The sequence below is a fragment of the Orbicella faveolata genome, unplaced genomic scaffold (genome assembly GCF_042242905.1).
Source record: "Orbicella faveolata isolate gen_17 unplaced genomic scaffold, um_ofav_v1 contig_2, whole genome shotgun sequence".
NCBI classification, from domain to species: Eukaryota; Metazoa; Cnidaria; class Anthozoa; order Scleractinia; family Merulinidae; genus Orbicella; species Orbicella faveolata.
In genome coordinates, this window is record NW_028301547.1 from 30372521 (window position 1) to 30398760 (window position 26240).

A 26240-nucleotide genomic window follows, 5' to 3' on the forward strand; every position below is an offset into this window, starting at 1 on the left:
AGGATTATCCTCAAAACGAAAAAAAGATCGTTCAATCGAGCCATTTGCTGGTATCTCCTTGAGCGAAAAACATTCTGATCACTTGTAATTTTTAGTAAGGTGGTGACTGCTTTTTTTAAAAAAAATGGGAAAATTTTCTGCCTCATGTTTTATCTTTAGTACATACTTAAAATACATTATAATACATTAGTTAAAATTTCGGACGCTATAAAATTTCGGACACAAGTTTTCGTCCGAAATTTAATTTTTGCACGTGATGTAATCATTTGTGTAAACTCTCGGTAAAAACGTTATCCGTGTCTACAAACACAAATGTTGTTTAGTTTTAACGCGCCTCGTATCTCTATTTGTTTTTCTTATCGAGCAAACGTGAACATTTCCACAATATTTCGGTGACAGGGTACCATTGCAATGCCAACAGCATGCAGCTAATTTGGAAATGACAACAACGGACGCAAGCAAGTTAAAGCGACCTGGATAAGAATGTTAAACCAGGGTACTCTGCTGAAATATTATCAAGCTAAATTATATATTTTTTGGGGGAGGTGGAGGGGGGGGGGGGGGCGGGGAGGGAGAATGAAAACATATTATTATTATCTTCCAAGACACCCAGCCGTTGTCTTTAACGGGCAAAAATGAAAGAAAATTCAAATGTTAAAAAAAATCTAATAATATACACAGTTAGTCCATATACATTTAATTTACAAGACTGGCTCTGCACGGTAATTTTATTTTTCTCTCTCACTCTTTTTTTCTCAAAATTAGTCCCACCATCTAACTAAACGTGGTGCATTGGACGAATCGAGGAGACATATAAGTTAACTACTTCAGCACACCTATATTGTTTCTTAGACAAAATCGAGAATGTATGCATAGGAAATTTTATCTGAGCTTTCCTCTGACGTTATCACTTTCGTCAGTTGGCAGCTCTTTAAGAATTATCGAGCCAAATAAACTATTCCCGTATCTTATTGGCTGTATTTGTATGGTTGTCAAATAACAATCGTGCAATTTCAACTCCTGACAAACTGGATTGTTCGAACTTGACATCTACGTAACCCGCACGTCAATAACCTGTAGTTAAATGGGTTCTTTCTTTGTTTTTGCCTGGGCTCTCAAAATAAAAGTGAAAACCCAAACATGGCTTTCGTGTACTTTTTTACGCGAAGAAGCTTTCCTTGTTAACTTGTGTTAACAGTTTCGGAAGATATCTCTTGTGTTCAGATATCTCTTGTGTCTTGGTCAGCGCTGAGGAATGGGCACTAGTTGTTAAGTGAAATCTGTCCAACACTCAACACAGCTCAATTCTGATGTGAAGTTTATGATTTTAAAAAAATTACAGTTATTCTCTTCGTTAGAGCTCTCAGGTAAGTTCGTCTTCTTTTGATTGGGTATTCAGTATTTGCTTTCGTCTAAAATCTGGTTACGGGTTCTTTCTGGCTCTCGGGAGGTTTCAATGAAATATACTTCAATATGTGCGTCACAGTTGCAATTTTAGCCCGATGAACGTGGATCACTAATGGGCAAATTATCAGTGTATTAACTTTGTCGTTTTTAGCTCAGGTTTTCAGCATAAATGCAAGTAAGGTTGAGAATTCAACGAGCTTTACGAGTCCAAGAATTACAACGCATTTGTGCTGAAAGAGGTAGATATTTGTTCGTTTTATATTTAGTTGTCTTTACATGCACCACGTCGGGCTCCTCTGAGCAGAGTTCTGCTCAGAGGAGTCCGACTTCGTGCATGTTAAGACAACTAAAACGAACAAATATCTAAACGCGTTCTAAACTAAAATGGGTTTTTCTCAAAAGGCGCAATTCCGTCAAAAAGGTCAATTTCGAACTTGTCTGTATAAAGTAAATTTTGAAGAGAACAATTTCGAACTTGTCTGTATATAGTTTCATTTTGACAAGAACTGCCTTGATTGACAACAACTCCATATAGAAAGCCATGGGAAATAAACAGGCCATATTGTGTTTGCGAAAGAAGTCTTAAAGGTAATATTTAATAAACATTGGAGCGCCGCACAGTCTGTTAAGAGAAGAAATTCAGTAACCTCGGCTTTTAGTGACTATGTGCAAATTTTCCGAAGGCAAAGCTTGCCTTTCCCTGCAAAAACTTTCAACCTGAATTGGTTAAAACAATAAATGGCAAGTTATAGCACTACTGTAAGAGTCGCAAAATCGTAACAATATTTCTCATTTACACATGGAAAAGTTTTCTCATGGCTCCGTAGTCTCAAATTCAAATTACAATATTGAGTAATTCATAAACAAAGTGTAAGATTGGTGTTTTTTTTTTTTTTTTTTTGTCTCAAATATGAGGCTTCTGGGATTGGTGCAGTGGACCTTGAATGCTTATGAATTCCATCTATTCTAATGTTTATCTTAGGATAAGGCTCACTACGCTTTTAAAGTCATCCAAACGTTTTTTTTTTTGCTGGTCTTGGTTTGAAGCCACTCAGTGCCCACGAGATCGTCCAGTTGATGTCACCGCCATTTGCTTTGTTGTTTCATGTCCTAAGTACATCTTTTTACTAATCGAAGAATGAAAGAGAAGAATAAATCTTTTGACGAACGTTTCAAACTTTGTTTTGGTTTGCGAAGCAATTTTGAAGGCAGTCCTTGCGAAACAATTAGTCTGCGCTCGTAAATTTATGAGTGATTTTGTTTCAATGAATACTCTCAAAAGTACAGCTGAATCAGTAGAAGTGTTTGACAATGGCGTCGATGTGCAAGAAACCTGATTACATTCTTGGTTCTACAATAAAAATATGCCTTGCTGGCCAGGAGAGTTAAACCCAGCATTATCGCTCGACGCAAGGGACACGTTGAGAGTAACTGAATTTTCTAAAAAATATATGAATCAGAAGGACCATGCCACGAGTACTTAGTCATCTGAGTAATAAGACGTATTATTTTCATTTATCAAGTTACACGGTGATAAAAACCCAGACATGTAGTCTCTGTTTACCTATATGTATACTTTTCGATGCTGTTTGGAGAGATCGTGAATATGAGTCAAAGATAACGCAGCCTCGATTGTTATTGTAGGTAGGGTGATTATTCAGTAATCGGAGCTCGTGATCGCGTCGTACAATACAATTCAGGGAATGTTGAGGCCACGTTCTCTCTACGCCGGAGAAGTTTGAAAACGCAGTTTTATTTTTACGGTTGGGCCTACTGTCCACACTAATCCATCACGAAAACGGAGCTTTTCGAAAACGGTCTTCATAACTGGCGACCATTTTGAAAACGGAGCTTTTCGAAAACGATGTGATTTCCCCAACCAAATTTTCCTCAAACACAAATCCAAAGTGGGCGGTACGTGATTTTCGTGTTTTTAAATTCCCCCGGCGAAGTGTAGACGGAAAGCATTGGATGCCTTTTCAGAGTGAAACCTCCTTTTTTTCAAATTCCATCAGCGTAATGGGAAGGGCCCGAACAAACCTTTTTTTCAAACTAGATAAAAAAAAACTTTGAATTCATTTTAATTTTTTTCAATCTAAGAAAAACTGAAACTTCACTCTTCGAATTATAGCCCGAGACAACGTATTTAATGTGCCTGGGAGGTAAGCAGTTTCTTGTTTCCCGTTCAATGCAGAATTTCCATAAACATTACGTAATACCGACAACATTGTAAAGTTCCAACACCAGTTGACAGGGCAGCGGGGTACCATGGCGTTTGCTAAGTTGTATTCAAAACTCACTGTAATTAGTTTTATTTTGATGTCCCTCCTGCTCAACTACTTCTGTGTTGGGTTCAAGTCCTCCGCGGCAGCAACGATAAATACAATTTTTCCTGTACCCTTCTTCTAACTTGAAGGGAAATTAGCTTTTACCCCACCAGTGTCAAATCATTGAGGGTTAGTGACTTGCGAATAATTAAAATTTGCCCCACGCGATCGTGGGGCATTGAACAAATGAGATTTCCTAACTTGATTCGAATCTGTGACTCTGCAACATTTGTTGTTTCAAATAAAATATAATGCTTTTTATGCTTGATCGATCAAGAAAAGTTACAACCCAATTTACACTCTTTTTTATAGTTCGTATAGTGTGATCGTCCGGGTGAGTGTAGTTCTGAAAAGAACTGTTGTTGGTGACTGACGTTTCGACAACCTGAGCGGAAGTCATCTTCAGAGTCAAGTGACTTCACTTGACTCTGAAGATGACTTCCGCTCAGGTTGTCGAAACGTCAGTCACCAACAACAGTTCTTTTCAGAACTACACTCACCCGGACGATCACACTATACGAACTACTGATACTCCTGGGTTCAAACCATTTACTCTTTTTTATATAAGAATATTGCTTTCCAGCGCAAGCTGAATATTCTTATTTTTCTACTGATTTTAGGCTTAATATATCTTTGTGAATTTTCTTAGATTATAACGTATGACATTTCTGCTTTATTGACTTTGATAGCGTTGAATAAGTTTGAAGTCAGACTGCAGGCGATAAAGCCTGATATGACGCACATAACTTCTCGCAGAAATGTTATTAGCGTCGAACATTTTGCCAGTGCTGTTTTTGTTGTTTTTTGGTCTATTTTGCCGTTTAGAGAAAGGAAGAATTCTATACGATTTAGTTAAAGACATAATTGTATTGTAGTTACAAATTTTACACAGGCAAAATTACATTCTTTTCAAAATCTCAGCCTCGGGTCAATTCTTAAAATTTCAAAAAATTTCAGCCTCGATATCCTTATAACATAGTGTCTTTGATACGTGTACCACCTTTCAAAAGCACCGCTTGAGCCAAAAACTAACTGATGCAATTTGCTATTGAATTGATACAATTCCACAGGCAAGTAGTAACCGACCGACCGAAACAGCATTCTCAGTAGAGTCCATTTTAGTTCACCATTACCAACAGTGCTTTGCAATAAATCTTTAAAAAATCCAGTGAGATAACAATGTTCCACGGATTGCATTTTGTCATATTTGAGGCTCAGCCAATATTCATGCCAACTTTATTATTAGACACTAATCATGAATAAACGTTTTGTGTCGAAGTTGGAGCAAAGCCAAATGAATTATTCCAGTTTCCGATTGGCTGTTTTTAGATGGTTGTCAAATTACATTACGTGTAATTTCAATTCCTGACAAACTGGATTGTTCGAACACGTCAATAACTTGCAGTCGTATGGGTTCTTTCTTTGTTTTTCGCCTGTGCCCTCAAAATAAGTGTGAAAACCCAAACATGGCTTTCGTGCAACTTTTCACACGAAGAAGAAGCTTTCCTTCTTAACTTGTGCTAATAGTTTCGGAAGGTATCGCTTGTTTTCAGACAGTCCAAAGTCTTGGTCAGCGCTGAGGAATGTTCACAAGTTGTTAAGTCAAATCTCCCATCACAACAGCACAGCTTAATTCTGATGTGCATTTTATGGTTTTAAAATAATTTTACAGTTATTCTCTTCGTTAGAGCTCTCAGGTGAGTTCGTCTTGTTTTGATTGGGTATTCAGTATTTGCTTGCATCTAAAATCTGGTTACGAGTTCCGTCTGGCTCAATGAAATATAATTCAATATGTGGAATGTTTTAAATTGGAAGATTTACTGCGATGATCATTCTTTCATCTACAACCGCGGTTCAAATATGAATTATTTCACTCCTTTCGCATCATTTCACTCCTCACGGGAAGATATGAACTCAATTAATTGACCTCGCTTCCAATGTGTGGCTTCATAACTCAGTTGGTAGAGCATCGCACCGGTATTCGCGGAGGTCACAAGTTCGAATCCCGTTGAAGCCCTGATTTTTTCAGGCTTCTTCTTTCCAATTGCTTAAATTGGAAAATTTACTGCGATGATCATTCTTCACTTTCAAATTATCAATGTATTAACTTTGCCGTAATTTAGCTCAGGTTTTTAGCATAAGTGCAAGTGAGCATTTAAGGTGAAGACTTCAACGAGCTTTACCTATGACCCAATTACAAGGCATTTGAATTGTGCTGAAAGAGGTGGATATTTGTTCGTTTTAGTTGTCTTCACATGCACGAAGTCGGGCTCCTCATGAGCAGAACTTGTCTGTATATAGGTAAATCTTGACGAAAACTGCCTTGATTGACAACAACTTCATACAGAAAGGCATGGGAAATAAACAGGCCATATTGTTTTTGCGAAAGAAGTCTTTAAGGTAATATTTAATAAACATTGGGGCGCCGCACAGTCTATTATGAGTATCTGGAAGAAATTTAGTAATCTAGTAGTGACTATGCGCAGATTTTCTGAAGGCAAAGCTTGCTTTTCCTTGCAAAAACTGATTTCAACCTGAATTGGTTAAAACAATTAATGGCACTGCTGTAACAGTCGCAAAATTGTGACAATTTTTTGCATTTACACATGGAAAGGTTTTCTCAAGATTCCGTGGTCTCAAATTCAAATTACAATATTGAGTAATTCATAAACAAAGTTCAAGGTTGGTGGGGTTTCTTTTGGTCTTAAATGTGTAGCCTCTCGGATTGGTGCAATGGACCTTGAATGTTTATGAATTCCGCCTACTCTCATGTTTATCTCAGCGGATCAGGCTCACTATGCTTTTAAAGTCATCAAAATGTTTTCTTTTATTGCTAGTCTTGATTTGAAGCCACTTAGTGCCCACGTGATTTTTTTTAAATTTCTAACTTCGATCAGGTGACGTCACAGCCATTTACTTCGTTGTTTTACGTCCTGAGAATATCTTTTTATTAATCAAAGAATAAAAGAGAAGAAAAATCTTTTGACGAACGTTTCAAGTTTTTTTGTTTTGGTTTGCGAAGCGCTTTTGAAGATAGTCCTTGAGAAACAATTAGTCTGCGCTCGTAAATCAATGTGTGATTTTGTTTGAATGAATATTCTCAAAAGTACAGCTGATCAGTAGAAGTGTTTAACAATGGCGTCAATGTGCCAGAAACCTAAATACATACTTGATTCTACAATAAAAATATTCCTTGCTGGTCAGGAAAGATAAAGCTAGCGTTATTACTCGAAGCATGAGACACTTTAGAGTTTTCTAAAAAAAAAATAGGAATCAGAGGGACCAAGCCACGAGTACTTAGTCATTTGCGCAATAAAACGTATTATTTTCATTTATCAAGTTTTACGGCGATAAAAACCCAGACATGTAGTCTCTGTTTACCTACATGTATACTTTTCGATACTGTTTGCAAAGACCGTGAATATGATTCAAGGATGGCCTAGCCTCGATTTGTAGGTACGGTGATTATTTGGTAATTGAAAATCGCGTTCATGCCATACAATTCTTGGAATATTGAGAGCGAACGGCTGAAAACATTATAAAACCTTAAAATTCGCCAACACGGTGGGGTTCACCCCAAAAGCCTTTTACTAAACTGGATAAAACTTTGGTTTCATTTCAATTTTTTTAAATTTAAGAAAAAAGGAAAATTCACCCGTCGAATTAGAACCCGAGACAAAGTATTTAATATGTCGGGGAGTTAAGCAGTTTTGCTCTTTCCTTCCCTTTTCTCGTTCAATGCTGAATTTACATAAACGTAACGTAATACCGACAATATTATAAAATTCTAACACCAGTTGATGGGACAGCGGGGTACCAGGACGCTTGCTAAGTTGTATTCAAAGCTCACTGTAATTAGTTCTATATTGATGGTCCTCCGTCTCAACTACTTTTGTGTTGGGTTGAATTCCTCCGGGGCAGCAGTGATAAATACAATTAGGGGAAAATTTCCTGTATCTTTCATTGAATTTGAAGGGAAATTAACTTTTACTTTACCAGTTTCAACTCATTGAAGGTTAGTGACTTGTGAGAAATCAAATTTGTCCCAAGCGAACGTGCATTTGGGGCATTGAACAAATCGGATTCCCAAACTTGAATTCCAGACACTGGTTGTTTCTGAAATAAAATATAATAGTTTTTCTTCATCGATCAAAAAAAGTCACCACCTAGCTTGTTTACACTATTTTTTTTGTATAAGAATGTTGTTTTTCCGACCCAGACTGAATGTCCTTATTTTAGGCTGAATTATTCTTGTGAATATTCCTAGATTATAACGTATCATGACTTTGATGGCTTTGAAGTAGTTTTGGAGCCAGACTGCAGGCAATAATTAGCTCTTATTAACCGAGCTGGAGGTCTGTATGGGAGAATCTTGACCGAGGTGATGAGTACAGACCGAACGCAGTGAGGTCTGTACACAAGACCGAGGTCAAGATTCTCCCATACAGACCGACTTAGCTCGGTTAATAAGATGTTTATTATATGGCAAAGAAAAAAACTTTAATTCGTTTAATGTAACTGGTTTGCTGACATTTTGCTTGCGAACGGCGATGAACTTAACTTAAACCTGCCGAAATTTGCTCGTTCTCTTTACTATTTTTTTTTCTGTCATCAGGCTTTTTGGCACTTCCATAAATGATTGAGGAGAAAATAAAAGAAAATAGTTCACATTTTTGTATTTTAGTTTGCTACTTTTTCAACGCAAAATGAAATAGGTCTAGGTACCGGTCTAGATGGGAAAATCTAGACCGCGGTCAATATCGATTTCAGCCAATCAAATTCGTGAATTCGGTAGTTCCCAGTCCTTGTGAGACACAGCCAAATAATAAAGTCTGATATGACACACATAACTTCTTGGAGAAATGTTATATTCCCATCGAACATCATGTCAGTGCTGCTTTTGTTGTTTTTTGGCTAGTTTTGCCGTTTAGAGAAAGGAATAATTTTATACAGTTTAGTCAAAAACCTATAGTTGTATTGTATTTACAAATTTTCAAGCGCAAAATTATATTATTTTCAAAATCTCAGCCTTGGGTTAATTACATTTTTTAAATATTCTTAAAATCTCCCAAATTTCAGCCTTGACATCCTTATAACATATTCTTAGAGAGAAAAAGAGTGTATTTGATATGTTTACCACCTTTCAAAACCACGACTTGAAAAAAATAACTAGTGCCATTAACTTGGTATTGAATTGGACCAGCTACGAGCAAGTTATAACTGACAGAAACAGCATTAACAGTAGAGTCCATTTTATTTCACCACCACCCGCAATGCTTTTGCAATATATTAAAAAAATATCCAGTGGAATAGCAATGTTCCAGGGATCGTATTTTGGCATATTTGAGAGTCATCTCAACTTTATAATTAGACGCTGAATAAACGTTTGGTGTTTAAGTTAGATGAAATCTTTAGTAAAGGCCTAACACAAAACCTAACAATCTTTGTTAAGTTTTAGACAAACTTCAGTTTCTTGAGCCGAATTTCATTCATCTTTCCTGAAAACCTCATGGACGTGATTGTTTTCTCAATTTTGGGGGAGGAAATGACCTGGTGGTGAACAAAACTGATTCTAAATTACTCCCTTTTTGACAAGTGAGAGTTGACAGGTTGCTTGAGATGCTAAGTTAGATCACTACCAAGCGTAGCGTGAGGCTCACTGAATTTTATGTGTAATTTCTCTTTCAGTTCTTCAGTGTACCAGGTAATATCCACAGTTTTGGTACATTCGCAGATTTCGTTGTCCTTCGTAGCAATTCGCGGTCGTGTTGAAACTAAAGAAGTCAATAACATAAAAATCTTTCCCTTGGATTTAGCTTTTTAATCACTGTCGAGCCGCCGACATCTCGAATTATTTTTCGTTTCCCCTAAGAGTTCAAGGTAACGGGGTTTAACTGTACCTCTTTCATAATTTTCAAGTGAGTTTCCAATTACAATTGCGATGTTGTGGGCGTAAGATTAGTTATTGCAATTAATATTACGTATGAAAATTTCAAATTTTTGTAAATAGACCAGCTAATTTTTAAATTATTCTTAGGTTTTGTAATATCTTTTTTAGGTAGGTGTCCTGTAATAGTAGAGGGTTATCCCTCGACAAATATTATAATTTGACATTTTACTAAAGTTTTATCAGAATTATTGTCAAAATTTTCCATAATTACAATGTCGCATTTGATTTCCTTACAGCTTATGAGACATCTGTGATTGAGTGACTCTTTTGTTATGCTAAAAGCAGACTTGCAAACAGAAAAATTTGCATAAACTGTTGTATTTTCTCACGAGGCATTTTCCAGATTTGACACAATTAGCCATATCAAATACTCCTTCAACTTCTCAAGGTACGGATCGTTTCTTGTCCTTCTTTGATTTCTTCCCATGCATGTACTGTCGATTTTAATACATTTGGTGGAATTGGCTTTTAATGATCAGAAGAATTTTAATATTTAGCATCTTGGTCTGTTAGAGTAAAGAGAATTCGCTTACTTATTTGACCATGTTAACGAAGACCATGAACTTGTAAGAAAGAACTTTTATCAGCAAAGTGGATTGCATTCGCGATGTTTGGTGAAGCATACATGTAACTATGGTTTTAGCGTTAAAAAAAAAAACAAATTCTTGTCGGTAGTAATTTAATCCCTCAACAGAAGTTTCGTTCATCTCGCCCATGACTTGCTAACATATCTATTCAGCTATTTATTTTGCTATTATTTTTAGAAGAAAACGTTTTGAGATCTTGAGTATTCATCTTCTTCCCCTTTAATTTTCAATTTTTCTTTTTTAGTTTCTTCTGAACGAGTAGAAAGTCGAGTAGTCAGTGTTTCCTGACACGAGAAATTTCTTATAATATAGAGATCTTGAATTGAATTTAAAAAGCCATGTTTTTTATGAAACCCAGCGGTTTCCAAAAAATCAGAAATTAAATCAGGATCAGATAGTGGGTTCTGTACAAGGGCTTGCATGTGGTCTTTGCCCCACGATATGGATGAAATAAAAGTACACGCATACTAAATCAGGCCGTTTCACCTCGAACGCTTTTGAAATCACTCTTATTTTAAAATAAATAAGTAAATATAACTATAAATGCTCCCTACAACGATTTCTTGAGTGAAAAATATGTGTATTGTGGCCGTTTTCCACTTCTCACGAGGTAGCTCCCGTGTTGTGCGTTACGTTTTTAATTTTAAAGTTATGTTACTCGTGTGGACGTTGTATGATGTATATAGATCCCCATGCATGCATAGAGAAAAAAGTCATGAAAATGCTTTCATCTATTAAAAACCCAAACAGAATGTTTCTCACCCAGGATATAGTTTTAATCATAATAAAGTTCTTTTTGAAGTTTGTGTAGGTTAGCGAAAAGAAACAAATACGTGAAGGAAATATTTATTACTTAAAATAATTATCAAAGTTCCGAGAAAGGAATTATTTAAGCATAAATATTGCATGAAACAAGTTAATTTCCAAGATAATCTGGAGTGTATTACAGAATTGTAAGATCTGGAGGAAAAGTGCTAAACATCTTCCAGAACGATCTCAATTTCAGTTTTAATGGATTTGACAGAATTGGTTAAAGATTGTCGTAAATTCAACGTATTGGTTGGTATTGACTTCACCAGATTCAGTTTGTTTTTAGCAATATACCAGGACAGGTGTGAATAAAATATTAAATTCAAAACGATTATAATTTTATGGTTATGACACATAAAAAATAAAGCAGTGAGCCATTAAGCAAAGCATCGCGTAGCCAGTATTTAGAACATAATTTAGATGTCCTTAAAGCACACCTACATCACGTTCCTCATATTAGGAGCTCAAACTTGGAAAGTTACAAATGAAATTGAAGCCTTTGCAAATTGAAGCTTAAGCTGCATCCGTAGGGTTAATCGGCAAAGCATAATCAGCGACAAATATTCCGGAGATAAAGAGAGGCTGTGCGAGTAAATAATCTAGACGGAACTCAAGAGTGAATAGATCAGTCGAACTCCAAGGGAACCTTTGTGACAGGGTAAACATATAGACAACTTCGCTCGATTCATGAACTCGCCAGGTAGGAGAAAGCAGTTGAGGTGTAATTTGAGGAGGTCAGCTGGACAAGTACTGTGGCAGATAATGCCGCTACGTCATTGCATGGAACTCCAAGTCCAGAATCGCGGCTAATGGAGAGAAAAAGTCTGTTTTTCTTCTCTTTTTTTTGAGGGATCTACTGATACTAATGATAAGAATCTGTCTTCAGTTGAACAATCGTGGAAAATTAATAAAAGGTATATGCGTGTCAAAGCTGCATGATCAAAGAAAAAAATGTTCTTAACGAGTGATGTGAAAAGAAAATTGACATCTGCTCTATAACTTTCAATTCTCATAGGTTTGACAGTAATGGCTTAATATCTTAATTCATTAGTAAAGTATTAGTATACTGCGATGATAAAACTTTTAGCAAGTCTGAATAAAGCATTATGAGATAGATAAAAAGCATATGCCATTCTTGGATTACAAAGCAAAACAAATAGAGAACTGAGTTGTGTACCAGATGCAAAGTACCCGGCACACCATTCATTGACTGAACATCGCGCAGAATGCCGCGACATATCCGGGACTTAAATGTAGAGTGCGCGCGAAATTTAATTATTAATTAGGCTGCCGATGGCTAAACAACAAAGAAAATGACCAGAAAATGGCCGACTACGCATACTTGTTTAGAGTTTACGTGCTTCATACTTGTGTTTCGTAGTGGTTATCATATGGCTTTTGTAGATGAGACATTGATGGAATAAAGGAGACATTTTTTGAAATGTTACGAAAAGTGGATTTAGTCGTTTTCTTTTCCTGAATTTGGTCCATTTGAGGGAAAATATTATATGAGGAAATATTTGGAGGAAGAATTTTACTCCTTCAAAGTGCCCTTCTTAACGGTTATCATACGGCTTTGAATGTATGTTGTTAAAGGAAGCTTTATGCCAAGTTTTAACGGAAAATAATGTTTCGAAGTGGTCGTTCTGCCAACTTTCGAACACTCGTAACGATCCTTCAGCCTTCGTTCGCCTCGGAGACTAGAAGAACAATAGAGCGAAACTCTTTTGAATTTCCCGGCAGAATATTAATATATGCCAAGCTCCGCCCCCACAAATAATAGGACACACGCCGACGCTATAAGGCATTGAAATTGAGAGGTGATAAAATGTGTCACTTAACCATCGTATTTAAAGTAACGCTTTGCGCGAGTTGCAATAAACGAATTTTCAGCATGTCATCTGTGCAAGAAATGCAGCGCTCTTTTTAGAGCTCATTGGATCCCCGGTCAACCCCGCTTTCTTGCACATGTCAGGCAAAAATGATCTCAGAGAGATAAAAGAGTTAAAGGAAGCGAAGCAGAGTACTTCATCCTCAGCCGGTCTCAAAGAGATCATTTTTTATTTTCGTTGAAAAAAAGATCTCAGAGTGTTCGGAACGTCGTTTTAACATCACTTTACATGTAATTTCATCAACATAAGAAGTGTTCGGACGGCTCCCATGTGTTTTCAGTTAAAGGATAATTCTTCCACTGAATAAAATACTCTGCCTTGCCCCCATGATTTCATTGCGAGACTATACGCTCAACTTCATAAATACCCACAACAACGGGCTTTTGCTTGAGTCGGTACTTATAACTGAGGCGACGATCATAAGCGTCATCAAATAGTGATGCGTAAAAGCCGAGCTGCTGTCTCGTACGCTTTGACATGTTACTCCAAAGAGTATTCTAATAACTGAATACTCGAACCAGGGCCTTTTAAATGTTTTGATCAATTAAAACGGTTCCAATTTTGAATAATTATCTCACACATGCAGTGGACAACAATGCTCACTCAGGCGTAAGACGCGCTGCGTGCCTTTGCTTTTTTGTTCGACTCTGGATTTCAAACAGAAATGTCATTTATTTTCCCTTCATCTTCCGAATAGATAAAGACCTGTGTTGTCTTTTAAGTACTCGATCAACGACAGACTACGTGAACCGATCGAGTAAAAGACTACGTCTGATGAACTGCTTTGACCGGTCGAGTGAAAGAGGACAACGATAAAGTAGAAGAAAGTTTTATGCGCACCGTTCTTTCCATTTGGCAACGCTTTGGAAGAAGAATTTTTTGTGGGAGAACTTTTGGCTCCCGCGCTCAAACCATTTCGAGTGTGACATGTCAACAAAAAAAGTGAGAATGTCACTGCACACGACTTTGTTGACAAAAGTCTTTGTGAAGAGCGCAGGCCGCCTTTAAATTAGAGCGCTTTTGTTAGCTTATTACACCTTGGGATTTACTTCACACATCAGACCGTTTGATTGACAGCCGCCGATTCATTGACGAGAGCAGTCGGAATTCCGACAGCTAATATTTGTAATTATTATTCCGCGCATTGAAAAACTGAGCACTGCAAGTATATGTCGCGAAAGACAATAGAATTCTGCGCGATGAAATTTGTCGGCTAATGAGAAGATTGTGTTCGTAGTGGAGTGCATTAAATAAGTGAAGAATAATTCTGGACAATCAAGCGGAGTTAGTGGTAACGTGTAGGGGACCCGTACGTGATCGAGTAGTTAAATTGCTTTTTAATATTTCACAACTGAGACCTTATGCATGTTTTGAAGATATAATTAACATCTGCTCTTTCCAAGTCGTTATTAACTGTTTAAATCAAGATTGCCTTTTTGTAAAGCCTTGGAAATTGCTATACTCCACAGAAATTCAGTGGAAGGGTTGAGCCTGTTTTTGGTTAATATATACATAAAGTTTGCTAGGTATATCTTCTAGTTCTGCTGATGATGCTGTATAATTCCCATGGGAGTTCCTAATGGGTTGTCAATCAATCAGGACGTGGTACATATTGGCCCTTTGGAAAATTTGAAAACCGGTTTCGACAAACTGTAAAGACATTGCGGGACTATTCAGTTTAATTAGAAGTCAGAAGATCTCGTTTTGCCTGTTTTCTTTTCTCTTCGGGAGAGGCGTATATATGCAAATAATCAGAGCAAATTTGTTGTTTTGGTTTGTCAGTATTTGTCTTTTGTTCCAAGTGATTCTTTGGCTAATTGTGTAAGGCATAATCTCAGATGTCTAGCCACACTAGTGCGCTGAATGTAGCTCAAATGTTACCTAAAAATCCTGCCTTTTGTAGAGGACTCGATGGAGACGGCATAGCATGTAAGAGTGTAACTTTAAACGCAATAAAATGGAATTAAGTAATTTAAGAAAAAATGTGGTATTTAATCATTTTCAATGAAAATTCATCAAAGGGTGTTCTGGGTAACATAAGAGTGAAGGGTAACTAAAAGAAATTATTATTATAGTTCGAAATTTAGCTTCTGTCAGCGATTTGTCGACATTTTCAGAACTGCTCTCGGGGTATATATGTATAAGTCAACACTTTTTTCTACAAAAATACCGAAATTTTAATTACAATTAGAACACCAGTCCTCTTTCCTTTGGGAAGGGACAGTTGTTAACATAACTGGCAAAATAATTTAAAACTGCGAGTGGCAGATGGACGTTATGTTGTCATGTTTAATTTTGTCATGACGCAGCGCAGCACATAGCTAAAAAGAATCAAAAAGCACACAGCCAAACGACGCGTTACTTTTTTGCCATTTCTCTTCAATTCTACGGTTTATTTGGCAAATAAAGAAGCGTAAGCCGTGTATTACATTGTGATAAAACACTCTGGACATTTGAGAACGTTCGAGTTCTCAAATGCCCGTCGTGTTTTATCACAGTGTAATACACGGCTTACGCATCTTCATTTGCTTTGTGATATAGAGGTAACAGCACTGAATAACCCTAGCACTTCGGGGACAGGCGGTTCTTCTAATTGTGAAAAGACTCTATTGATCTGGCATGGCATGGGTAGATGTTTTTTTGTGTGTGTCATCGTTTACACGTATCTAAAACTTTGCTGAGACGTCCCTGGATAACGTCTCTGACAATTCTCTCAGTTGTAAGTTACCCTTTTGTTGAAATAAAAAATATACTTATTTTTTGTGAAAAAGATTATTAAATTTAGAGGACTTGTGGAGAGAAATCTGCTGCTGCGGCTGCTGCTCAACAAACATTACATTAACTTTCTAATATTAATGTTTGTTTTCTAACGTCTTTCGTTTCATCTGGGTTCTTTTTAGACAAACACGCGTTCTTAACAAATAACTATCTATTTTGATATTGCGAGATTAAATGCAGCCAGGTTCCTTGGCGACTTATTTTGATACGCTACATGTGTCGCTGCTATAGCTCTGATCCTATTCAGAAAGTGGTTTTTTTAATCCTCCACGACTGGGGTTTGCGTACAATTATGATGAAAAATTAGAGGGTAAACAGTACGTCAAAACGTGTTCACTTTGAGATGAACAACATGTGATGATGACGTCATACAACGTGTTAATAACGTCACTATATCTAAACAGATAGCAGATCACAAACCAGGGTCAAAACAATCATGCCAAAAAGTCCAAAAAATGTAAAAATAACTGTATGAAACTCAAAGGTTGTTAATCAAAACAAGAAAATTCCAAGTTTGAAAATGAAACATACCTGTCGAAGTACGGTTGTCATAGAAACATAATGTTCCAAGCACTATGGCATATTATTAAAATTTCAGAAAAAGTCGAAATGTTTAGTAACCCCCTAAGATATATTTTGTCTGGAACTAACTGTCCATTAGCTGTGTCAAACTTCAGATCTCTTTATTTCCCACTGAAGACAATGATTTAAAGTTTTGCCTTGCTTTTTGTCGTACAAGGCGTTAAGCTCAAACAGTACGCTTAAATCAAATGTTGCAGATTTCAAATGTTTGTCTGTTTGTTTCCAAGTAGCCAGTTTACTAAAACGGCCAGATAACTTCATTGAAGGAAGGGCTAGTGAGACACCTCTTGGGCAATTGGTTCAGAAACGAAATTTGCTTACAATTAAGGAATTAGTCTGAAAAAGTGGATCAAACATCGAGCAACATTTGAGAAACAACGAAAGATCTAGTAAGATAATATATCTGCAATAATCACCTAATTTTCTTACACCGGATATGAAATAAAACAAATGTATGTTTGTTGACACGGTTCAGTTCTCATTTCGAACCTAATCTTCAAGATATTGCGAGACTCATTTAATTTCAAGGCAATCTTCTCTTTTGCCATTTCATATTGCGCCTACGTACGGACGAAATGTTGCTAAGAAAGCGCTAAGTCTTGGGAAACCGCAGGTAACCATAGTAAAAAAAAGCCTAAATAATGGAAATATTTAGTAGTAGGTCGCGAATTATGGCATTACGGTCATTCCTCGTTGCTCTTTTGCTTTTTCAATTTTTGTTGCAAACGAAAGAGCCGTCATGTACACGAGATTAGTTTTCTTAAGCGGACGGCATGTTCATTCTCATTTATGAGTCTAGAGTCTAGTAAGTGTCGAACCATATTTTTCCTCCTCGACGTACAATATGATAAACTGTATTTTTTTTCCTCTAAACTTGAAAGATTAACATATCAAACATTTTTGACCGACAGCACTGTGTGTAAAACTACCAGAAATTGTGCGGTTAGTCTAGTGCATCACTGCCGAAAACAGATTGAGATAACTGCAAAAAAAAAAAGAAAAAAGAAAAAAAGAAAATCATAATAAAAACGAAAATAGGAAGACGCGACGTGGAAGAAGGTTAATTGAATGATGTCGGCGTGGAATACACTTTTTATGTTGGCTCAAGACTATAAACCCTATTAAGACGTACTGCCTCTTAACTGATTACTTTGACATGGAAACTTCTTTGGATACTATGACACTATCAACAACTGTGTTCCCGAATGCCTGCAGTAACTCCTCGCTGTAAGACATATTCCCCATTCATAATAATTGCAAACACGACAACAGAATCAGTTTACATACAATGATTTCATTTTACACGCTTAGCAGTTCCTTGAGAGACGCAATGGCCATTTGGTTACCGAATTGGACTCTGAATTGATCGATCTTGGCTGCGTTTCCTTGTGATGTTTTTTTTTAGTAAAATATTAAACTTGCATAGTGTCTACATCTCTACAAAGTAGTGTAGATGCAAACTGGCTAATTGTCAAGGGCATGCAATGTTAAAAGAATTGGAGGTAGCCACTTACTCCTAGTATATTCTCTCTTGTCATACCACGGAACCTGCAGTTGAGCAGCAGCCTGGTTAGCCATCCAAACTTGAAGACAGGCTTAAAGTTAGTCGAAAGCTGAGAGTGGAAAACGATATCTGGACCGATTAGTAGCTGCCAACTGTAAAAGCGTGTCGCTCGTCAAAGAACAAAAAGCAGTGTAGCACATGTGAAATGCGAGGAATTACAGGAAACAAGAAATCCGTCATGTCTATTCAGTTTGAACATGAACGTCTCAGGACCAAGTGCCTCGTTAGCAAACGTCAGTGACTGAAATTTTAAAGTGTCCCCCCATTGTTACTTTGTTTAAATAAAAACAAGTTATTCAATGAAGACAAAACTGTTGTGATTTTGGCGTTTGATTTCCCCATTTCAACTTTCCAAATTTTAACTCTCATTGGACTCTTTTGTTGCAATTTTACGTTCAGAATGCGTGGGGTTACCTAAAGTGTGTTTGTAGAGAGCGCTGCATCATAAAAACCTCCCATGGTAATCAGAATCAGGTTTTTATTATCTATAAAATTATTTTATGATAATACATTGTTCGTGGCTAGTCTCATGCAACGCTTTCGTCTCAGGGACTCTTTAGTGACTTTTCTGACAGGAAAACTCGTTGAGCATTGCGTTTTTTAGCGAAAGAGATTTTGAGCGCAATGCTCAACGAATTTGTCGAGTCTCTTGGCCGCGGCGAAACCAAAGCGCTTCGTCAGACTAGCCACAAACAGTGTATTATCACAAGTGAATGCCAACTTTTAAAATAATTTTGTTGTCATAATGTTGATATGCTATCTAGTATGTATACAATCAGTGGACCGTAAAAGACCAATACACAATATAGCGATTACGTACGGATTATGACTTGTTCCTTATCCCAATCCTTATTTAGGTGCAGGAAGGCGTTTACCTTGTCAATTATCTTTCTCGTTATCAAAGTCTCCCAAATATCAGAGACACTCTTCAGCCATGACAACTGGTCTTGCCATAACAGCGGTTATCACCGTACTAGCCATTATCGACATTCTGGGGAACACCCTCGTTTGTGCGATAATAAAGAGAAATCGAGATATGAGGTATGTTGTGACTGAAAAAGTTAACATCAGTAGAGTTCCTAGCTAGAAACTATTGAAGTTCTAGTAAAAGAGTTTTATCTGTATTTCTACGCGTGGAAGAAACTAGACTATCGCCGAAGCAGGATACATTTTTCTTGTGTCTTCATCGGTTAACTGACCATCAAGATGATTTTTGCTTTTTACATCAACAAAATTTCTGTCATCGATGGTAGTTCTATACATGGTTTTAAATGGCAACTTAAAGAAACAGTTTTCACTTGTTGCACGACTAGCATGCATTATCATATGCCTTTCTATTTCTGCCATTTCCATTTCCAGAATTTAAAAAAATGGTTTCCAATTCCACAGGACTCCCATCAATTATCTTCTTGTCCACCTGGCTGTAGCGGATATCGTGTACGCAACGTTTATTGCGCCCAAAGGTTACTTCAAGCTCACCTCTGTTCATCATCCAGACGGCATGACTGGTTTGGTGTTATGCAAATTGCTGACAGGTGGAAATGTCGCCTGGGTTGGGGCGGTTGCCTCGGCTATCTTTCTGGTTGTAATCGCTTTTGAACGATATTATGCAGTGATGTATCCGCATGGTCACAAATGGAAACTGTCCACTGCTAAACTGAAGGTGAGTTCATGTTTGAAGAGACATAAATAGTTTCAGCGCTCTGAGTTTGGAGGTATAAATTGGACGATATACATTTAATCAGCGATGAATGCTGATGCCGATTTTGCTTATTGTTTCCAGTAGACCTTTTACAACATTTGGTCACGTGACGTGCTTTTCAATAACACACTGATTTAGGGTGCGTTCCTTGGGGGTGATCTGGATCAGAATCAGTGATCTAAGATCAGTTGAGTCATGGTGCATCGAAGGAACCGAAGACTCCGTGACCAGAGTAGATTCACCGACTCCTTTACTGTACAATGATCTGAGTGATCTTGGATCACTGATCCTGATCCAGATTACCCCAAAAAGAATGCACCCTTAATCATTGGTGAGGCCTTATGTTATCAGAAATGGACAAAACACTTACAAATAAGCTTACACGCAAACACTGGGGTTCATATCCTTCAACAGGGAATTTTCAGGGACATTAGAAATTGGAAGGATTTGTAATGGAAGGAGACGCTTTGGCCTCCAGTCACGTCTTTCCATACAAATCCTTGTAGTTTTGCCTTTCGGTTTAAGAGCCTAGATTTTTCCATTTTTCCTCATATTCTATCCCTCGTTCTATTTCAAATTACCAGCAGCTTCTTTTTCCAGTGGTTAATAACGGAAATGGTTTCTAGAGGGCAAATCTCCCTCACTTCCATACAAAACCTTCTTATTTTTGCAATATTTAAGTCGCCATTAAATCTCAACCTTACATGGCATTTCTCTATTCATATAGCTGTAGCTAAATGTTTCGAAACTATCGGTTATGTCACCAACTGTTGCAAAAGGCTTGTTTACACCAGGCACAAATTTTCAATGTAATGCAAGGGAGATTTAAAACGACTTTTAAAGACTGCTCTTAGTTACTATCGAGAATTTCAAGACGGGGCCAAATTTCAAATGTCATTTTCTTTCGTAAAAAGTCAAAGACCCCCTTAAATATGAGCTTTTATAAGTCCTTAATTTCAGACAAAGTTAAATCTAGATCGTGGTAAATTAAATCCAAATTCATGAGGACGTTCCAAATTTCTTGCTCAGGAAAACTATGTGGACAAAGTAATACAGCCACACAAAATTGCTGTTTTCATAGCTGATTATCATGTCTAAAATGCTTTCTGTTCCGACCACAAGACGAGAAAAAAGCAACATCTATGACAGTCAGTAGCCGTGTTTTCAAGTTCCCATGAATCAATATCACATAGAAGTTTTACAATTTATGATTTCAGATGAGCTTTTCAGATGATCATTCCCTTTTTAAAATTAATTATCCGCTGACACATGTTGTCCTGGATTAATATTAAAGTTTTAAAATTTTCAATTCCAGATGATTATTCCTGGTAGCTGGATCTTCGCCGGAATCGTCAATATCCCACTCTTCCTTGCGAAGAACACGAAGGTGAAAAATGGAAGAGTCTTATGCATACCTACCTGGCCAGAGATTTGGATGGAGGCTTTCATCATGATTTTGTCCGTCGTGGTAGGTGTTGCCTTGGTTCTGATGATTGCGTTGTACTCCAGAGTCGTGTACACCTTGTGGTTCCAGCGTAAGGACGAACATCAGCTCAACATCCAACAAAAGGTACAAATAGTATTCTTTAATACTACTCCTCGGCGACAATAAGCGATCATACTATTAAAAAAATAGAATAACTCCGGGACTTATTACAAAATGCACGCTCTTTCTCCACAAACACAAGCGGTACACAAATGCCATATGGATGACTTATACTTGCATCATTTATACTGGTTGGGTGTACATGTTGGGTTCTATTGTACACTGGATATATTAGCTTGATGGTATGAACCTTGTAACTGACAAATGACGTTAGAAAAGCTTTTTTTAAGCCAGCTACTACTACATGAATCTTAATCGGTTTTATCTTCTATACACAGGGCGTCATGAAGGTCCGAAGACGTGTCACCTTGATGGTCGTGGTTGTCACCGCCATATTTGGTTTCTGCTGGGGAGTCAACCAAATCGTGCACATCTTCAAGTTCTTTTCTTCCTACACCGTTGGTGCCTTACCAACCGTTGTCGCTAACACAATGGTCTTGGTAAATTCTGCCATCAACCCGTTTGTATTCGCGCTGTTAAACCACCAGTTCAGGGAGAAGATGAAGGTAATGTTATGCTGCAGGGATTGCACCAAAGCCAAAGTCCATCCGTCTGATTATCACGACTACGAGCTTGGAGATAACACCACCCAGCCGACCAACACAGGCGGTACAAGTTCCATGGCCTGATGGCAGTGTTCATGGAAACCATGTACCTGTAGTCATTTAGTGTATTTAAAAAGAATATTATCACTCGTTAGTTCTTAGAAAAACCCTAGAGGAGTACTTAAAAGACAATGCGTGTTAGAATATGGTGTCGCATTCAGGCATAGTATAGTGGAGAGTAAGGCACAGTTCGTTCGATGGCGTTTTGTACAATGAACACGGTATTTTTGGAATTATTGATTGCTTCATTCATACACCTTATTCCAAAATGGCCGCTATTTAAGTATTCTTTTCTTTTCTTGCAAATTAGCCCTTGTTGCCTCGTTCTTAAACTCGAAATTCAAAAGAATATTTTCCCTTAAACGAGGCAAGAAGGGCTAATTTGCAAGTAAACAAAAAACACTAAAATAGCGGTCATTTTGGAATAAGGTTTATTTGTTCCTTCACTGACAGCTGTGTGCTTTATGCTTACAAAATTAGTATAACTGTAAATATCCTGTGTTCGTCACGTCTTGGTACAAAAAACGTTTCATAGATTAAAACATTACGCCTTCAGACGAAATTAGGGTTATAAATTTATAACACAGATCCCTGCTGCCGCTATGTACAACCATGCTACTTGTTGGAAATATGTACTTGAAAACTATAACGTAAGAAAACTGAACAAATGAAAAAGTTCATTTTTGGGACGAGTACTGAGTGAGAAAATTAACGAGATCATCACCAGTAGTCAGTCCACATTATAGAAACGGGTAATTGAATCTGATGATGTTCAGACCCTGTAGACATATTGTATCTGAGTATCTGTTGATCCAATTATGATAGGATGTTAATATCTTAGAACTTGACAAGGGCTTAGGTTCCTCAAGTGGTTAATTTTCTGAGATATCCTGTAAGCTATATACGTGTATCATTAACCTGATGAAGGTAAATTATTGCATTCTAACAACAAAAGTGTGATTTGAAATCTTGGTAAATATAATAACCTTGTTCAAACGAATAAAGATAATAAATCAAAGAATGAATACCACTCAATCGTTGTGTTTTTCTTTTTGCTCTGTATTCAATTAATCGAAGGTAATTTGTGATTGGCCTCGATATTATATCAAATCAATTGTTGATCTTTGTCGTTGCTGTTGTTTGTTGTTACTTTCAATAATCGCTTTGGAGAGAGAGCTGAAAACAGATATTGTAAACAAATCAAACCTGAAATCCTGAAAACACTGTGTAAGTCCATTCAATAAGACCGCTGGCGACAATATAATGGGCCACTTCCGAGTTGCCTCTGTGTCAAAACGAGTCTTGCGAAACCATTCATATGGAAATGTGTTCCGCCCACTCGTTCATTTTCATGCAAATCAAACTCATTTTCCTGAAGGCTTTGAACGAAGACTCGTTTTGAAACAGAGGCACAGAGTAAATCGGAAATGGCCTATTGGCAGTTCCAGCAAGTTTGGCCCTATTGACATGAAAATCAACTAAATTAATTGAGAATTTAAAATCGAAGAAATATTTTCAGTTTCTCGATCCCCTCTTGGAAAGCAATCTCTCTCAACCGCTCTTCTCCAGTTGTTAATAGAGCAGACTCAGTTGACATTGATACTCTTGATTCTTGCCACTGTGAATTTCTTTTAAACCCTTCCTCGACTAGTTCCGGTCCCCTTCCTCTAGCTACTTCTTCAACTCAAATATATTTTTAGTTTTCATTGTCTCAAAGATAATTAAAAATTACCTGTAGGTGAAACTCGTCAAATCAATAATTTAGCAGAAATAGCTCTTTAGTGACCATACCATTGGCAATGCTTAACGTGTGTTTTAATTTTTAACTTTCTCTATCCATTGTTTATTTGGGTGACAGATCTAAACGCTGACCATAAACACAACTGTGAATTGGCTTGGGTTACAGAACGCATCTGGAAGACGGCGTCAAAACAAGGAAACTTCTTCTCTGTTGGGAGTAAATTACGCTAATAAAGCACTTTAACAAACCATTAATTTAAAAACGAAACTAAGAAAACAACTAGAAATGAAGAGCCAGTAAATAAGAATTAATCGGTAGAAATGAAACAGAGACTTGGGTGGACGTTAGAGAGGGGAACACGAAAAAACAGTGAGAACACGAATCACGGGGAGGGTTTTCCACACTTTTTTGTCCTGCGAACGTTCACGGGTGCTCCTCTACGAGTGTAATTATAATTTTTCGTTGCTCACGCCTCCATTGCGTCAAGAAAACAGCACGAGCTGAGCTACTCGAGCTTGCTCTGTATTCAGTTTTTAACGAGCGCTTTTTCGCGGGCCTCAAAACAGATGAAAAAGAGAAAGTTATCCTCTGGCATATGTTGTCCTGGACAATATTAAAGTTTTACAATTTACAATTCCAGATGATTATTCCCGGTAGCTGGATCTTCGCCGCAATCGTCAATATCCCACTGTTCCTTGCCAAGAACACCACGATAAAGAAAGGCAGAGTCTTATGCGAACCTACCTGACCAGAGGCGTGGATGGAGGCTTTCATCATGATTTTGTCGGTGGTGGTAGGTGTTTCCTTAGTCATGATGATTGCGTTGTACTCCAAAGTCGTGTACACTTTGTGGTTCCAGCGTAAGGACGAACATCACCTCAACATCCAACAAAAGGTTAGTATAGTACCAGGAGAATTGGTCATCAACTACCCCTTTAAGACTGATTAGACGAATGACTTTTGAAGTCTGTTTTCTCGTCTGATCTAAAAAAATTGAACACTACGACTATCAGGGCTCCTCAGGGTTAGGGTTAGGGTTGTCACAGTTAAATTAAAGTATGTGTTGTTTTCCATTTAAGTATTTAACCAAATAATTGAGATGTATGTGTTCGAAAAGGAGTCAAAGATCCCTACCTAAAAAGCGCCCTCTCTTTAATAAGCACCTTCCCTTGGAATATCAAAAGTAATGAGTAACCCAGACACTAAAACGAATCATTATGGTAAGTTTAGCGCGGGGAATATTTTTATGTCTTTTTATTCGAGAGCGTAACTGTCTGATAAAATAAATAACCTTATCAGATAAAGGAATTACCTTAAGATCATTTATGTTCACGTCGAGGTTGACACTTTGCCATTTCAGATAATTATTCCTGGCATTTGACTCTTCGCCTTGATATTCAATATTCTGTATGCTGAGCCCTTTCGTCTTAACCAGACTTCCCTTCTTTCTATACACAGGGTGTCATGAAGGTGCGCAGGCGTGTTACCTTGATGGTCGTGGTTGTCACCGCCATATTTGGGATGTGCTGGGGAGTCAACCAAATCGTGCACATCTTCAAGTTCTTTTCTTCCTAAACCATTGGTGCCTTACCAACCGCTGTTGCTAACAGGATGGTCTTGGTAAATTCTGCCATCAACCCGTTTGTATTCGCCCTGCTAAACCAACAGTTCAGAGAGAGGATGAAAAGTGTATTATGTTGCACCAAAGTTAAGGTTCATTTTTCGTCTGAATCTCACGACTTCAAGCTCGATGACAACATGACCCACCAGATTTCCACGGTCTGACATCATCGAGTGCATTTCAAACTTGCAATTGTCGCCGCTTTAATCTTTAATCTTTCAATTCATCAAGATTTACAGGTGCAATAAATGTATTATACTAAAAGTAAACTTATCATTACAATTCATTTAGTATATAATTAAAAAGTACTTACTGATAACAAACCTGTTTCCATGAATGTTAGGCTAGGCTGTTATTATTACTAATAGTAGCCTATTAGAAAAGGACAATTCTTTTACAGTAACGGAGGCTCGAGTTTTATGAAGATGTTAAATAAGCTGTTAACGTCATAGTTGACAAATTACTCCTTAAAATTGGCGCAAAATTTCAACTTTAAGTGATAATTTCACACATAAAATTACAAAATTGTCATAGCAACGTTTGGCGCGACTTTTTTAGATGTAATAAACAAGTTAAAAACCCACAATTGAAAGAGTAATTTCTCAACCATGATATTAAAAAGTAATCAAATGGTATACTTATGAAATTAAGAAATAACTTCACTTGTTTTTTGTCAGCTTTCTAATAATTTTTCGAGCCTTTAGGCCATACTTGTTATATGACTGAGAAAATTACTTCATTGTAATTGGCTGAGAGCAGACCAATTTATCGTAAATTTTTAATTTCCATTGAGGGCAAATTAACGGAAATTAAAGGGAAGTGGAAAGAGCAAAATATAGTAGACTAATTATATGCCCTTTAATAAAATAAATTTATTATAGGATAAAAAGAAGACTAGATAAGAGGGAAAACAGTAAATATACAGTTAAAAGAGATAAATAAAAAGATATAGTAAAAGAAATAGATCAGTGTGTTCAAGACTCCAGAAGTTTGGAGATAACGGCGGCTGAACACAGTTTTTGATACCTGTGTTTCATTCACCTTTTTCTCTAAAACCCTTGATCCCTC

The 26240-nt window shown here is 37.2% G+C and overlaps 1 protein-coding gene across 3 annotated transcripts; it reads left to right on the top strand.

The window, feature by feature from the left end:
* The first annotated feature begins 5127 nt into the window (after nucleotides 1-5127).
* On the top strand, nucleotides 5128-22845 carry LOC110063977 (pyroglutamylated RF-amide peptide receptor-like). 3 transcript variants are annotated; one of them, XM_020770976.2, is made up of 5 exons: nucleotides 5128-5431; nucleotides 18755-18938; nucleotides 19287-19560; nucleotides 20915-21169; nucleotides 21484-22845. In XM_020770976.2, exons 2-5 carry the CDS (start codon nucleotides 18832-18834, stop codon nucleotides 21832-21834), a joined length of 987 nt encoding a protein of 328 aa, XP_020626635.1. In that variant the 5' UTR covers nucleotides 5128-5431; nucleotides 18755-18831; the 3' UTR covers nucleotides 21835-22845. The 3 variants fall into 3 exon arrangements, with proteins under 3 accessions (XP_020626635.1, XP_020626636.1, XP_020626634.1); XM_020770977.2 differs by lacking the exon at nucleotides 5128-5431 and adding an exon at nucleotides 9989-10072; XM_020770975.2 differs by lacking the exon at nucleotides 5128-5431 and adding an exon at nucleotides 16673-16946.
* Nucleotides 22846-26240: the final 3395 nt, after the last annotated feature.

Excerpts from the sequence above, each read along its gene's own strand:
- LOC110063977 (XM_020770976.2), top strand. The coding sequence starts at position 18,832 with ATGACAACTGGTCTTGCCATAACAGCGGTTATCACCGTACTAGCCATT. Across the intron at positions 18,939-19,286 it reads AAGAGAAATCGAGATATGAG|GACTCCCATCAATTATCTTC; the intron begins GTATGTTGTGAC and ends CCAATTCCACAG. Across the intron at positions 19,561-20,914 it reads TGTCCACTGCTAAACTGAAG|ATGATTATTCCTGGTAGCTG; the intron begins GTGAGTTCATGT and ends TTTCAATTCCAG.